General features: G+C 40.4%; 1 protein-coding gene across 1 annotated transcript in view; it reads left to right on the top strand.

Moving 5' to 3' along the window:
• The first annotated feature begins 3,300 nt into the window (after positions 1-3,300).
• LOC130082681 (thyrotropin-releasing hormone-degrading ectoenzyme-like) overlaps positions 3,301-17,326 on the top strand; it is a 134,008-nt gene continuing 119,982 nt past the window's right edge. Inside the window, exons 1-3 of the mRNA XM_056247514.1 lie at positions 3,301-4,046; positions 7,120-7,393; positions 14,020-14,146. Of these exons, the coding sequence (XP_056103489.1) occupies positions 3,358-4,046; positions 7,120-7,393; positions 14,020-14,146 (1,090 nt within the window). The 5' untranslated portion in view covers positions 3,301-3,357. The remainder of the gene's footprint in view (positions 4,047-7,119; positions 7,394-14,019; positions 14,147-17,326) is intronic.

Raw genomic sequence — 17,326 nt, 5'->3', positions numbered from 1 at the left:
ATCAAGATTCTCTGCCTTTAGTCATTTCCTGAACGAGAAAACAATAGGAGAAGAAGACTTGATGCTACTGTCCGCTATAGCACCCCTTGTGGCAAGGATAATAATGCAATGTGTACTTGTATGGCATTATAAATTACATTCTGCCATATTTCATATCTCATTCTTTACATGAAACAGAAGCTTGTAGAAGTTCCACTGGACAAGGACATCTGCCTGATCACTGAGATGATGAATAACTGAAAAATTCCACAGGTTTCAGAGAGGCTTCACCAGATTGCTTAGATTAAGGACATTGAGCTTCAATGGACCAGCTGTGATGTGTATATCTCTGTCCGTTGTTGATTGTGACAATTGCGCTAATGTTACCTGTAGACTGCAGGGGGCGATGTGTCTCTGCTCTGCTTAGTAATTTTCACACAAACCTCCATTTCTTTCTCTTCTGAAATGACCCTCTATGTGCCGGCAGTCACAGCTGCACTCAAGGATGTTTTACTGATATTTTTATAAAAAAAATCACAGTCCCTCCAGACTGATATTGTGCTGTATGTTTTCATTCAACATGAGGCTCACGGTTCACACACATTTTCACATCATGACAGGCTTTTGTGTTCAGATGCCACATTGAAATAGCTTATTTTTCTCTTTAAATGCACCTCCATTTTCATTTGATCCAAAGATTTCACAATCATTCTTGGACATCCCATCATTATTTCATGAGAATAGGTTCTAAATTCCACAGGGGTAAAGGGCCGAAGAGAATCTTGATCGGATGGAATCTAAATGCGTTTCCTGCCCAGTCTAGTTTAGAGAATTTCAATTGTGAATAAAATCATTTGAACTAGAAGCCCCTGGTTTTATTTTTCACTTTATCCTCATCATCTTTCCACCTGGTCTTCTCTCTCCCGGCTCCTTCAAGGGTGTCTTCACACGCTCACCGCTGTCTTCTCGCTGTGCTGTTTAACCAGCCATGCCAACGGCTGCAAATTGAGGGTGTTATTTGGTGTTTGGAGCCGTCGCTGCGTTCAAAGAGCCGCCGCTGGTCTTCCTTTATGAAACAATGACAGATGTACTGAGAGGAATGAGTGGAGGGAAAAGATGGAGGGGAGATGTGAAGGTGGAGTTAAGGTGGTAGTGGGTGACTCATGTACGTTTTTTTTTTTTCAAATGTAAGATGTAGTAAATGAAAAATACATTATTCTCAACATTACTCACCAACTGATGCAGATCAAAGAGGAACCGTGTCTTCAGTCTTCATGTGGCTCCTCACACGTGCCCAGAAATCCAGGAACACCTCCTCGGAGGCAGACGAATCCCCATAATTCTTTTTTACTTTGTTATAGAAACACAATGGTCAAAGTGCACAGGAACAAATGACACCAAATCAAACCACAGACAACAAAATGACATGGACTGATCATGTTGATCTCCTTCAGAAAGTACAGATCGACCAGTGTGGATGTCCTCAAGCAAAATTGGCCCCTTGCCTCTCAACATCAAGACCACGTTGTTATCAGCAAAAACATTTCCTCTTGTGAACGATGTCATCTTGATACCTGGGAAAGAAGATAAAGGGTTAATAAAAGTCAGCTCAAAATTCATTCAGGTCAAACACAAACACAAATCTGAAAATGGCTTTATAACATCCAGCAGATCGATCAATTGAGGTTTTTTTTTTTTTTTTGCATTTGTCAACTGTATTATGTGATTATTGTGGCCTAGTGGCCGATGCTCTGTGTTAAAGTTGTGTAAAATAACAAGCTTTTTTCATATTTAATTTAAGGGCAGGTTTAATAAGATTATTAAACTAACATTATTTCAGATATTATTGTGTAGCACCTCAAAACTGCTAAATGAAAACATCCTAAAACAACTAAAATTGGGTTAAAATAGCTTTAAGATAAGATCCCAGGTTAAGATAATCTAAACTGCTTCAAGTTAATTATTTTATGGTAGAAATCACCTCCTTGGTAATTCATTATACCTGTATTATGAATAATTTATGGAAAAATGGGAGATATTAATCTACGGTACATATAATCTTTGCAGGATTAGCTAATTGAAGCTGTAGTGTGTAATTTAAAATAGGCTAAATTAAATATATTTAAATATATATACATTTTCAAACATTTTATTGATGTTATCTTGATATCCGGTGACTTAGGTTCTATCACGACATTACTAATTACTCATTGGATGGATCAGCCATCCAATGGTGTGAGTTTGGGCCGGGACTATCTCTTTGTTCGACCAATGACAGACGGGGGGAAAACTTGTTTGAAATGCAACCCTTTTTTTCCAATTCCGTTCAGTGGCGCTAGTGGTGCTGAAATTGCACACGGTTCCTGTTAGATTCAGCACCATGGACAGCGGCTTTCAGTTTACAGTCGCAGCGACCATTGTAAATATGCTTTATTATTTGGTTATATAAAACTTAAATCTTGCCCAGCTACATAGCCACTGAACACACTATTACAGAAAACTACTGATTAGCCCTACACATAAGTTCTCAAAAGGAAGATAGGCTCTCATTTGACTGCCCCACACAACCTCAATACAGTTTATTGAATGAATAATCACTCATCCATTTCACGCTTTTGTTGTAAAGTAACAGACATGCTCTAATATATTTGTGCGATGTGTAATAAACACTGTTGAAAATACTGTCATAGCGCTGCTGTAAAAGTTTGACGTACATGTCTCAAATGCGTGTTTCATATTTTCATTTAATCTTTAAGTTACATTATTCTGTTTAATTTGCATGCAGCTCAGCAATTTTAAATGTGTGAGGAGAGAGTATCAGCCTGTCTGCTTCACTGTTTAATTAAATGTGGTTTAACTGAACATTAGATGAAGAGAGAGAGAGAGAGAAGAGAGAGAGAGAGAGAGAGAGAGAGAGAGAGAGAGAGAGAGAGAGAGAGAGAGAGAGAGAGAGAGAGAGAGAGAGAGAGAGAGAGAGAGAGAGAGAGCACAGCCCACTGGCTGAAAGAGAGGATGATGCATCAGAGAGCGAGAGAAACAGGATGATGATGATGGAGGCAGGAGAAATGAATAGAGAGAAGAGAGTTTCACAACACTGATCAGGAAGCAGGTGCTGGACCTTCATCCACATCAGACTGAAGTCAGAGGAGAAATGGATGTGCGAAAGGACTCGATGAACTCCAGCATCTGACCGGACGAACTTCTGATTCACAGCAATCTAGTCTCGAGTTCATCGATCCGCAGTTATTCTGCGTTCTGCGTGTTTCGCGGGATCTTTTCCTCATTTCGCGCCTTTAAATCAGTCCGCTCGCAGTTTGAAGCTGCACCGCATGAACGGAGGCTGATGATGAATATAAAACACATCAGGTTCGTCATATAATGGGGATCGAGGACGCGAGCATGAGGAACGGACGGGCTCTGTCCGATCAGTGGGCCGACAGCGTGGTGGTCCGGCCCCGGACGACCGAACAGCACATCACTGTTCACAAGAGGCTGGTGTTGGGCTTCGCCATCTCCATCCTCACCCTCATCATCGTCACGGCCATCGCCATCACGCTTAGCGTCAGCTTCGAGAGATGCGCCGCGGAGAGCAGCGGAGCTCTGGCCGCGAACGGCTCCAGCAACAGTAAGTGGAAACAGTCCCGGGACGGGAACATCAGTCACAGAGACACAGAGGACGGCCAGCAGCCCTGGAGACACCTTCGCTTACCGGCCACCCTGCGCCCGCGCCACTACGACCTCCGACTGTCCGTGAACATGGAGAACTTCAGCTTCTCCGGCGAGGTGAACATTGAGTTTGAATGCGTCAACTCCACGAAGTTGATCGTGCTGCACACGGACCGGCTGGAGGTGGAGAAAGTGTTGGTGTTTTCGGACAGTAAGAAAGCGGGCGTCATGAGGATCCAGCGCCGCTTCCACTATCAGCCCAAGCAGGTGTTTGTGATCGCGCTGCACAGAGAGATGAAGCCCCTCAGAACATACAAGATCAACATCACCTTTCACGCGCACATCGAGCACGAGCTCTTGGGCTTCTTCCGAAGCTCTTACGTGCTGAATGGAGAAAGAAGGTAAAAGAGGTTCAGTGTCCGTCTCAAAAAAGTCTCTCATATGATGATCAGGTGTTGATATAATGTACTGCTGTTGCCAGGGCCGTAGCTGGGGTATCAGGGGCCCCGGCTGAAATCTGGTGCCCCCCTAAAGCCGGGGTCTACTAGCACGGCCCTGACCGAGAACTACTGATGGTGTGTTAAGATCATATGTAAAATTAAGCTTTTTGTTTGGCTAATTATTTGCTCTTGCAGAAATTTACCATGGTAACCAAAATACCATAGTTACTACTGATGTTACAGTAAAACTATAATAAATAGGATATCATTCTTCAGAAGCTGTAATGTTACTGTCCCCAGTTTACTACAGCTTTACCGCAGTAACTGTATTAACTGTGTTATGAATAATCATTCTTATATATATTGAGTGGGAGATTCATGTGTCAGTGGTATTGATGTATGCAAACTGTGTTATGCTGATATAAACATAAGTAGACGCAATACAAAGCCTTATTTTGTAACAGTCTGGAGAATAATAGATGTAATAGATGGAGAATAAATTACATTAAACTATAATAGTTTCAATAGTAATGTTCGCTACTTCAAAACCATAATTAATGAACATGAGATGTTCTTATATAGATGGAGGCTAATAGCATTGCCATTGTATTTTTGTTGAAAATCCGGCTACTTTGCTAAGTTTTGTGAGGTTGGCTGTAATTTTTGTTGTTCTGTATACAGTGACATGTTATGTGAAGATGATTGTCAGTAAAGTGTCAAGAACATCATGGAGGTGATATGTTTTAAAAACACAACTGCCAAGACGCTGCTGCTGTCCAAATATTATTACAGCATCTGTCAAAAGAAACAAGATATAATCTCTGGTTCTTCATTCATAACATTAACAGCTTTAACTCCAGGTTATAGTTAATGTTAGGCCGTTCACCTGTAAATTCTAGTCTAGCATTATTATATCTGTATGTAATTTTACGTCTCAGACAGTAACTGTTCCTCAGTGTTCAGGGAGGTCAGAAGTCACACAGATCTGAACACTAGTTAAACCTCTGGGTACTGAAGTCACAGCTGTGACTGACACTGCGCTCAATGACTCATTTACTGTCACACACTGAGACCCGCATATAGCCTAATCATGGGAAGTTTTCCAGCACAGTGATAAACCTTCATAAACCCACACAGTTAGATTTACATCAAAAATAACCTTCAAAAATAAACTATTTATGCAGTTACTACCATTATGCATTAATTTATAAACAGTATATTGATATAATCAATATATAGATAATCCATCAATATAATATAAATAGATTAGCCAATTCAAGTGTTCAGTTCATATGTGCTCCTGTTTAAACGACAACCTATTTTTATGTTTGAAAATCTTCAGATCAGTAGTTAAAATCTTTTTTTACTGTTTAAGATGCACAGTTTATTATCACAAGCTCATATATGTGTGTTGACTAGTTTTAGAGCCGTTTACAGCCTCATATTCACAGTGATTTCACAAAATATCAACTTCTTGCTCTTGTTTTACGGCTTCTGACTCTTTGTCCTCTGAGGGAAAAAATGGCTCATGTCTGAATCATTGCCGCAGGTTTTCCTGTATTTGAGACATGTTTAAGCCTTCTTTTACCCTGAAGGGTTCGCTTTCATGGACACATTTCATAACCCTTCTGTCTGTCCGCCAGTTTCCTCCTTGTCTTTTCAATAACGGCTGAACCTTCTGCTTCCTATCAGCTGTAAACACAGCATGTTAAAGGCTCAGGGCGATTCTTTCTTTTACTTAAACTTTATTGTGAGGTCTTGATATCGTGATATCCATTGAAAAGCACCTTTGAGATAAATTCAGTATATGTTGATGTTGTTCAGCTCCACAGGCTGTGAAGATCCTTCAGTTTAGTGTAATCAGCGCCTGCTGGCTGCTCGTATATTCATGAACACTGAACAGCGGGATCTCGCTGGATTGAGGAAATACTTGTGTTGATGTAGTTAGACGCGGGCGCAGGAGTGTTGTTCTGATCTGAACTGATCCTCTGGTCTTTTCAGAGTTTCAACAGTTTTTCCTTCTTCCTCTTCACACATTTTCTTCAACCTCACATTGCACGTCAGTGATGTCATAATGAGCAGGTATAAAACATATCCAACAAACTCAAACACCTCCATGTGTTTCACTGCAGGGATTTTCACTCTAACATCCCTGTAGAATCTCCTCCCGTGTGTCTGTTAGTTGTCTGATTCCTCATCAACCCCTGTCTGTTATCTTTAAATAGTGTAAAGATGTTTATATGATACTCGCATCTATAAAGTGTGAATGAAATGAAGAGGAAGTAAACAGATGGGACATTATAGACTCATTATAGATTGCTCCTGCATGAATGGCTGCTAATGAGAGTAAAAAGTTGTGACAGAAATGCAGGAGCGAGCAGAACACCCCTCCTCCCCCGTCTGATGGTCATGCTGTGGATGGTGAAGGAAAATTCCTCCCTGTGAGGTTTGATACAAGCTTGAATATCCATCAATGCAGCTTTCTAAAATGCAGCTCACTCTTTCTTCTTAAGAACCGCTCATCCAGCTCTTTAACTTCTTTACTTTTATACTCAGACTCAGTTCTGATTCTGATGTCCTACATGTGTCTGTATGTAGATTATTAACGCTTCTGTTCCAACTACATGTAAGATCAATTTGACAGCTTTTTATTATTTTCTTGCCATCTAAATTGGTTCACACTGTCAATTCGTTGACGTTGTGCCGTCACAGATGTGTTTAATGTTTACAGCTGTGACATGCAGATATCAGATATATCATTATTTCTGTGTAGTATCTCTTATGTTATGTTGACATTTGATGTGATTTAGTTGCTGTGGTTTCTTCACTCCAGAAAGCTCATTAGTGTGATCTAAATGCACAGAGATATGAACAGGGATGGCAGACAGAGCTAATTTACATTCAGGAAAGTCACGTGACAACCAATTTAATGAAGTGAAATGACTTTCCACGGTTGACTCCTGGACTAGTTAAATAACATATATTTCAGCAGAGTTTTCTTTCCTCTTACCTCTCTCACGTTCTTGTTCTGCAGGTTTCTTGCGGTGACACAGTTCTCACCGACCCACGCTAGAAAGGCCTTCCCGTGTTTCGACGAGCCCATCTATAAAGCCACATTCAGAGTGAGTCTGAAACACGAGAGCTCGTATCAATCTCTGTCCAACATGCCAGTGGAGTCTTCCATGTCTGAGGAGGACGGATGGGTGACCAACCATTTCTCCAGGACGCCCCGCATGTCCACGTACTACCTGGCCTGGGCCGTGTGTAACTTCACCTACAGAGAAGCAGTTACAGACAACGGAGTCGTGGTGAGTTGGATTTTCAGACCCTAACTTAAAGTTACGTACAAACAGTACACTCACCTAAAGGATTATTAGGAACACCTGTTTAATTTCTAATTAATGCAATTATCTAACCAACCAATCACATGGCAGTTGCTTCAATGCATTTAGGGGTGTGGTCCTGGTCAAGACAATCTCCTGAACTCCAAACTGAATGTCAGAATGGGAAAGAAAGGTGATTTAAGCTATTTTGAGAGTGGCATGGTTGTTGGTGCCAGACGGGCCGGTCTGAGTATTTCACAATCTGCTCAGTTACTGGGATTTTCACACACAACCATTTCTAGGGTTTACAAAGAATGGGCAGTCCTGTGGGCGAAAATGCCTTGTTGATGCTAGAGGTCAGAGGAGAATGGGCCGACTGATTCAAGCTGATAGAAGAGCAACTTTGACTGAAATATCCAATCGTTACAACCGAGGTATGCAGCAAAGCATTTGTGAAGCCACAACACGCACAACCTTGAGGCGGATGGGCCACAACAGCAGAAGACCCCACCGGGTACCACTCATCTCCACTACAAATAGGAAAAAGAGGCTACAAATTGCAAGAGCTCACCAAAATTGGACAGTTGAAGACTGGAAAAATGTTGCCTGGTCTGATGAGTCTCGATTTCTGTTGAGACATTCAGATGGTAGAGTCAGAATTTGCCGTAAACAGAATGAGAACATGGATCCATCATGCCTTGTTACCACTCTGCAGGCTGGTGGTGGTGGTGTAATGGTGTGGGGGATGTTTTTTTGGCACACTTTAGGCCCCTTAGTGCCAATTGGGCATCGTTTAAATGCCACGGCCTACCTCAGCATTGTTTCTGACCATGTCCATCCCTTTATGGCCACCATGTACCCATCCTCTGATGGCTACTTCCAGCAGGATAATGCACCATGTCACAAAGCTCGAATCATTTCAAATTGGTTTCTTGAACATGACAATGAGTTCACTGTACTAAAATGGCCCCCACAGTCACCAGATCTCAACCCAATAGAGCATCTTTGGGATGTGGTGGAACGGGAGCTTCGTGCCCTGGATGTGCATCCCACAAATCTCCATCAACTGCAAGATGCTATCCTATCAATATTGGCCAACATTTCTAAAGAATGCTTTCAGCACCTTGTTGAATCAATGCCACGTAGAATTAAGGCAGTTCTGAAGGCGAAAGGGGGGTCAAACACAGTATTAGTATGGTGTTCCTAATAATCCTTTAGGTGAGTGTATACTGCATAGCTGCCAACTTTTGAGTTTAGCTTGGCGTGAGACTTTTCTCATGAGGGGGTGCAAGGTCTCTCGCTCGTTTTCCCTCGCGGTTTGGAGCACAATCTCTGTCTCGCGTGCGCGCTCGCTCTAGATTCCGGGAGATTTTAACTAATTTGCGGCATAACTAGTCGATCACGAGTGGCTCAACGGATATAGATATATAGATAAACTCATCTTCCAGACATTTGACCGACCAGGAGTGCGTTTCCCGAAAGCATCGTTATCCATCTATGATCGCAATTTCCATTGAACGCTATTGGTAACGACGGAACTTGCGACCATAGTTGGCTAACGATGGTTTCGGGAAACGCACCCCAGGTTGACACTTCAGCGTGAGAAATCGGGGGGGTGGCGTGTGAGCGTGTGAAACCAATCAACCAATCAAAAGCGTGTGTCTCACGGCCAATGCGTGAGAGTTGGCAGCTCTGATACTGAGATTTTATTATTAACTCTTTTCTAAAACCTAGAGAGCAGCATTTTAAATCACAACAGATGTGCTTCTGACATGAAGGCTGTTCAGAAGGTTTTCTGCTTCATTTGCCAAATTCTAAGGCAGCACCTCATGTATGCTTTAAAGTGAAGCCAATCCCAGAATGCATTGCACTGAGCCCAGTAATTTGATCAAATAAATGCAGACTTGGTGAGCATAAGATGATTCTTTCAAAAACATTATAAATACCGACCCCAAACGGTGGTGTATAAGTGAATATATTTAATTAAATACTAAAAATTATTAATAACATTGTTTTAATCTAATGGACTGCTTTACCCAATTTTTGTGTGTGCTACTGTATCTTTAAGTTCATTAGCATATTTAATAATTAGCTTAGCAAAAGACTAACATCAAAGGTCGATTAATATTAATTGTTATTCAAAGTCAAATTTATGCGTTATTATGTATTTAATTTAGCTGCTATTTATGCAGAGTTTTCCAAATCTGTGACCTGTGCGGTTTCATCTCAGTCAGGATTCTCCCAGAAGGAAGCTTTCAAGAGAGCAAGTTTTAAAACAGACCTATTATCTTGTTCACAGTCGATTTGTGTATTTCACAGTACGTTTCTATAATCAATATAATGGTTACACAGTGGATAATGGAAATGTTTGTCTCCACTAACATAAGTCCAGTGTCCACAAAGTCATAAACGTGCTTATTAAAAGGGTAACAGTCATGTGTGTAACTGGTGTCCACTTATGCTCATGGACTACCTGGCCTGGGCCGTGTGAGAAGCAGTTACAGACAATGGAGATTGTGTTCTTGACAAACTCTTCCAGGTTTGATATAAAATACAGGAACTTTGTTTGATGTGACGTTGTGTCTTTCATCACATGCACTTAAATGTTCTTTTTTTGACACTGAATCCTCACATTCTAAGCTGCTTCATCTGTCTGCCATTAGAGAGACTCTGTTTATGAGCTGCATTACTGATATCACGTTCAGTCATATTACACACTTCCTGAGGGCTTCCTCAGTGGGTTCCGCTGTTGCCCTTGGCCGGCCACCTCCTCATATTAGTGTAATTAATCCATCTCCTTCAGCATGACCGCGCTCTCCTTTATATCAAATCATCTCTGACTGCAGTGTGTGCTTCTATCTGGGGCATTTATACCCACACTGTGCCGTGTAGCGGTTAGCCGCACACTAGCGTCCCCATCAATCACATTAAAGCGGCAGGGTTGCCCCCTTGCTCCATTCATCACACAGATTCGGCTGTGCGGAGCGAGAGGAAAGATCGTGGAAGAGGAACGTTGGAGAGAAGAGTGGAGTTATTACTCTGGGTTTATGGGGAAACACTGATCTACCCCACACACACGTCTAAAGATCACGGCACACCCGGCAGCAATTGGTTGGGCATTATGTATTATGGGTTTTAAGGCTCTAGATGGTGGTGAATTTTAACTCTATACAACCATGAATTTATGTCTATAGTCTATTGATGCAGTTATACAGATAACATCTGGAGCTGAGCGACTCACCTCTCCCAAACAGCTAACATACTGATGTGCATGTTTACAGGAGTAATGAGGCATAACATTTAATCTGTCTTGTGAACTAAAATCGGACTCTACCATAATAATACAGCTCAATCAATCAATCAATCAATCAATCAATCAATCAATCAATCAATCAATCAATCAATCAATCAATCAATCAATCAATCAATCAATCAATCAATCAATCAGCCAATCAATCAATCAATCAATCAATAAATCAATAAATCAATAAATAACTCACTCAACCAATCAACCAATCAATCAACCAACCAATCAATTAATCGATTGATCAATCAACCAATCAATCAACCAATCAAGCAACCAATCAATTAATAAATCAATCAATCAACCAACCAATCAACCAATCAATTAATCAATCAATCAATCAATCAATCAATCAAGCAACCAAACAATTAATCAATCAATCAATCAATCAACCAACCAATCAACCAATCAATCAATCAATCAATCATTCATTCAACCAATCAATTAATCAATCAAACAAACAAACAATCAATCAACCAAGCTACAATCAATCAATCAATCAATCAAACAAACAAACAATCAATCAACCAAGCAACCAATTAACCAATCAATCAAGTCAACCAATCAATCAACCAATCAATCCTTATATAAAGGCATCTGTTCTGGTGAATGTGACTTGTTTTACCTGGATTGACCAGTGGACTCTCTCTATCATGTATATGTATCAAATAAAAAAACAAATACTTTACAGAATTTGACCCTCAGGGTCATAATTTTTTACCTGATGTCTTATGTTAGTTCAAATGCTAAAATAAGAGAAACTGGTTATTTTATTGTCTTAAAGCAGCACATTTTATTCATAACACGGTAGCAGCTGTTATTAAACCCACTGGTTTAGTATCAGTCAGTTTTTATTTATTTTATCATTAAAATGACAAATGTTCTTGTAATATCTAATCAATATTCAACACCACTATACTAAAAATTCTCATTAAATATTCATGAAATTACTCAGCCTGATCAGAAAAGCATGTTAATTTAATGGACAACATTATGGTTTTAGCAGTAGAATACAAATGCTTTGAAACATCTATGTGGGTTTAAGTGGTCTGTGTGGGTCCTAACGCCCCAGTATAGTGACGGGGACACAATACTGTCAAAAGAGCACCGTCCTTCGGATGAGACGTTAAAACCGAGGTCCTGACTCTCTGTGGTCATTAAAAATCCCAGGATGTTCTTCGAAAAAAGAGTAGGGGTGTAACCCCGGCATCCTGGCCAAATTTGCCCATTGGCCTCTGTCCATCATGGCCTCCTAATCATCCCCATATACTGATTGGCTTCATAACTCTGTCTCCTCTCCACCAATAAGCTGGTGTGTGGTGGGCGTTCTGGCGCACTATGGCTGCCGTCGCATCATCCAGGTGGATGCTGCACATTGGTGGTGGTTGAGGAGATTCCCCCTTCAATGTAAAGCGCTTTGAGTACACAGAAAAGCGCTATATAAAATGTAACGAATTATTATTATTAAGTTAAAATACCAGCTTATCCCAGCATGAATGTCCATCTTGATTTACGCTGGTTTCGTGCTGTCAGGCTGTTTAACCAGTCAAACTGCTGCTGACTAGATAGACTTTCTAACAGGGAATCATATTATATAAAATTAGAAGATACATTTCACACATTGTACAGTTTTTATGGCACAGTTTGGACTTTTATAGGAATGAATTTGTGAAGTTCCTGAAGTATCTCTCACATATAGATAAGTTATTAATATCAGGTCAAGTGCTCCATGTCATCTTCTGAGTGTGTTAACTAAAGTTTCATCTTTTCACCGGAAGAGCTTGTTAGTGGATCAATGTTGAGCAGATGCTCATTGAGAGACTCTCTATTAAAGTTCAATTAACCCCTTTTAAGTCTCTGTCAAGCTGCCTTCAACAAAACCAAACAAATGAAGCAGTCAGCACTAGAGTCAGATTGAACAATCTCCACAATGGCTGATTAATGAAGCTTCTCTTGATTGTCAACTTGAGCACTTTGTCTAATTACAGGTCGATTTAAAATCACATTGATTTGATTGAGCTTTGAATCATTTCCCCAGCCCTAAGTGCCGTCCATTCATCTTTATATCAGACATAGAGCTGATCGATACGGTAGCAACATATGATGTAAACAACACATAATTCAATGTGCATTGCTGCCAGGCTCTGAAACAAAGGCTTGTTTTGCACGGTAACTCTGTTAGTGTAGGAGGACATTCATTCTGACTGGATGGATGCCCGTTCAGAAAGCTGTGCTGTGCATCAGCCTTCGGCTAAAAGAGACCAGGATCATTTTTACTGTGAGAATACATTTCCCACAGAGCCACACCTCACACACTTTCTCTTTCACACTTGTTCTCTTCCCTCTCTCCCTCTTTCACTAATCGTAAATACAGAATAAAGGATCTTGCAATAATGCAGATGTTTTGTCTTAGCTTTTCATCCTGGAAATCTCATTTCTTTTCTAAGACAAATGTCTAAAATGCTATTTTAATAAATTACAGCTTTAATTAAATTAATTGTTTACATTTTTAAATACATGGAGGAGTTTTTCATCAGCTAGTCTAATAACATTATGGCTTATGAAAAGGTAAACAATTAATTTGTTTACCATAACTTGTTCGCCATAACTCGAATAGAACATTATCCATAAGGATTTTAGACAACTTAAAAGATAAAAGATTAAGCCATGTATCAAGGTAATTTGTTTTACTCTAAGGTGATTTACACAATTACAAACTTTAATTTAATCAAAAGAAGACTACTTCTTTTATGAGTGAATTAACTACTCACCCCATGAAGCACTGCAAATAACTAAATCGAATCAGAAAAAAACTGTCCAAAATGTTAATTATAAATATAAAAACTATATATTTAAAGTTAATTTAGTCAGCTTATTATGTCATTCTCAATGCATTAAATGTGTGGACTGTTCTTCAATATGCAAAAGTAATTGTTGGATCTCTCTTCAGGGTATTATTGGTAGATTAATTCTTTGTTGGAAATCTTTTAATTAAAAACACTGAATATGAGCTCATCTGCCTGCTATCTACAGAAAATAAAAGGTTTTTTTTACATGTGGAGTAGGTGACAGTAATACTTTTTAATGCCTCACACACTTTTGAGGGGTGGCAAAAAGTGCACTTGAAAGACAAATGCAAAATTCACACGTCAGATGAAGGCATTTGGCAGATATTTTCACCAAGGATTACTCTTTCAAGTTATCCTTGAGGGAATTCAGGTTAGGAATAAACCCAGAGCCGTACAAGAGTACATTCAGCACTTGACACGATTTGACTTTTGTTCTCCCTCTCTTCGATGTTGTGTAGATTCGGCTGTACGCCAGGCCTGACGCCATCCAGAGCGGATCGGGAGACTACGCTCTGCACATCACCAAGAGACTCCTGCAGTTTTACCAGGATTACTTCAAAGTCAAATATTCCCTCCCGAAATTAGGTAAGACGGGCGGTGAAATGTCTTCAGCTTTGTCAGGCTTCTGTGAAACGGCAATAAATGTTCTTCTCATGGGAAAGCGAGTGATCTTTCATTGTTTCATTTGTACTGCCAGTCGGTTCTGTGTGACTTCCCTTTTGTGCTCGTGTGAAGAGGTGAAGAAGTGTCAATAGCAACTCAGTTCTTGCATTTATTGATCCCAAAAGCATTCTGGGCTGTTTGTGGTTGTGTTTGGTGTTGGGAATTAGAGCACACACACCATGTGTGTGGTGTTAACGTGTGTGTAGTTAAGTGTGAGTGTGGTTGTGGTGGACTGGCTCACATCAGACTGTGTCTCGCTCCATTGGGTTCCTGTCAGTTCTCTGACTTCGTTTGAATATAGCCATCAATCTCTCTAGGCGTCTGTCTGTCACTCTCTTCCCCCGCATGCTCTCTTCCTCTCTAAATGTGTGTGTTTGTGTGTTTGCATGTAAGGCTTTGTATTTCAGTGCACATGTAACATTAATCGTGTTCCTCTCTTAAACGCTCTCTGGGAAGCATTTGCTCTGTTTGGTAATAGGGTTAAGACCCTCTCAGTATTCACACACAGACTACATCTCAATGATTTTCTCTCTGAATTTCTTTCATTCTCATTTTCACCTTCTAGTAAATCCAGCGTAAGCTATTAGCTGTGTTCAGGGAACATGGCAGTCGGTCTGCTAGTTTGCAGAAGCTAATGACCATCCTAGACAAGCTAATATGTTTCTAAAACACAGCGACCAGCTTAAGCTTTTCCAGCAGGGGTTTCTAGGACTTTAAATCTGTAACTAAATCTACAATTAAATCCTAAATGTTTAGTGGTAATGAGGACAATGTAGCATTCTTGCTAATGTTAGCATGAATTACCTTGTGAAAAAGAAGCTGAACGCAAAAGAAGATATTTTGAAGAATATGGGTAACCAAATTGACTTCCAAAGTATGGAAAAATAGAAGTCACTATAGACGTCAATGGCGCCCATCAACTGTTTGGTTACCCATATTCTTCAAAATACCTTCTTATGTGTTCAGCAGAAGAAAAAAATCATTCAGGTTTCAAACAACTTGAGGCTGAGTAAATGATTTAATTGTTGGGTTAACTATCTCTTTAATATAAATTTAAGCTATGATATATTTTCTTTTAATTGTAAATAACATGCAATTAAGTGTTAAAAACATTACATTCTGTTTAGCACTTAAAGGGATACTCCACCAGTTTTTCTTATTAAACTATGATATTCCCTTAACTAAGACGAGTTGATACATACCTCTCTCGTCTCAGTGCGTGCACTATATCGCTCTGTATTGCCGCAAAACTATGTTAGCACTTAGCTTAGCCCATGCATTAAATATGGGCCAAGCAGAGAAGCGACCAAACACTTCCACGTTTTCCCTATGTAAACACAGTTACTCGAGTAGTGTAACTTGACCTGGGCTGGTGACACAAAATAAACCGTTGCGCTTTTCTAAGCGTTTAAAATTGATGACTATATTGTATGGCGGAATACCATAACAAGTGCTTTTGAGCACTTCGACTTGGCGCAATAATATCTTCACTCGTGAAAAGTCCCGGCTCCCGCTTCCTCTCCCCGTCCCTCTGACATTTCCGTCAATACAACCAACGTGACTTTTACTACCTGTGCTGTGCTATTAGCAAACTGCAGATCATTTGCAATGGCGGACTTTGTAGATGATTATGACTTGTAGAAGACCCAGAGCCATATTTGTTTGAACCCGAGTACACGGAGGAGGAATTAGCTCTTATGGACCGTGAGAGGCAAGAAAGATATGATCCAGAACAGACCGGAGCTGGCGAAAGACCACGGGCAAACAGCAATTGGTGGTGCAAGTGTGACTGTTGCGAACAGATGCCGACCGAAATTGAGAGCCTGTGCTGTTTAGAATGCTAACTAAGCTAACTAGCTTCCAACAACCTGTTACTTCGTCAACTCCGCTCGAACTACTACTACCGGCGCATGTCACGTTGGTTGTATTGACGGAAATGTCAGAGGGAGGGGGAGAGGAAGCGGGAGCCGGGACTTTTCACGAGTGAAGATATTATTGCGCCAAGTCGAAGTGCTCAAAAGCACTTGTTATGGTATTCCGCCATACAATATAGTCATCAATTTTAAACGCTTAGAAAAGCGCAACGGTTTATTTTGTGTCACCAGCCCAGGTCAAGTTACACTACTCGAGTAACTGTGTTTACATAGGAAGAACGTGGAAGTGTTTGGTCGCTTCTCTGCTTGGCCCATATTTAATGCATGGGCTAAGCTAAGTGCTAACATAGTTTTGCGGCAATACAGAGCGATATAGTGCACGCACTGAGACGAGAGAGGTATGTATCAACTCGTCTTAGTTAAGGGAATAACATAGTTTAATAAGAAAAACTGGTGGAGTATCCCTTTAAGTACTGTAAATTCTTTAAGAGTATATTATTTAAAAGTAAAGTGGTCTTTCACAATAGTTAGCAATGGCTCAATAGTCTCTGGCCTTGTGCTGTAAGTTCTGTGCAGGATACGATATATCAGCCCGTTCTCATCCTTTGGCGTCATACATGTGACGCTTTGTACATTTCGTTGAAATCTTACGCACATGGCATCCTTTAGCATCAATATGAGACGCAGATCCCAAGGCGTCATAACCGTACCCTACCCCAGACCTAAACCTACCCATAACAGTGCGTGTTATATTGACGCTAAAGGATGCCATGTGCGTAAGATTTCGATGAAATGTCATATGCCGTCACCTATATGACGCCAAAGGATGAGAATGCGTTGAATATAATCAATAACTTAATACAGTATCAGAACAGGTTCGGCATCTTTTAAAACCTCTCAACATCTCCTCGTCCCACTAATGAGTCTTTTTCATTACTGTTGCTCTATTGATGCTCTCTTTTCAAACATGTGGAACCCTTTAATGAGGCTGGAGATTTTATTCAGTTGCGAAAAAGATGGTCACGTCTGGCTGTTAAAATGTCACATCAAAGACGCTGCTTTTGCAAAGAAACAGTTTGTTTTCAACTCAGTTGGTGACCTTAAGATACTTTTGACATGTATGCATTAATGTTGCTTGTCACTGCTAAACTGAGGGGTGAGATGGCTTCAGCGTGAAGTGCGGCTTCATCCGAGAAATGATGTGGACGTAATGAATGCGTCCGTTATG

This window comes from Rhinichthys klamathensis, unplaced genomic scaffold, assembly GCF_029890125.1.
Source record: "Rhinichthys klamathensis goyatoka isolate OS25496 unplaced genomic scaffold, OSU_Roscu_1.1 h1tg000048l_1, whole genome shotgun sequence".
Lineage (NCBI taxonomy): Eukaryota > Metazoa > Chordata > Actinopteri > Cypriniformes > Leuciscidae > Rhinichthys > Rhinichthys klamathensis.
The sequence above is the reverse complement of the archived record's forward strand: the minus strand, read 5'-3'. Positions and strand labels throughout refer to the sequence as shown.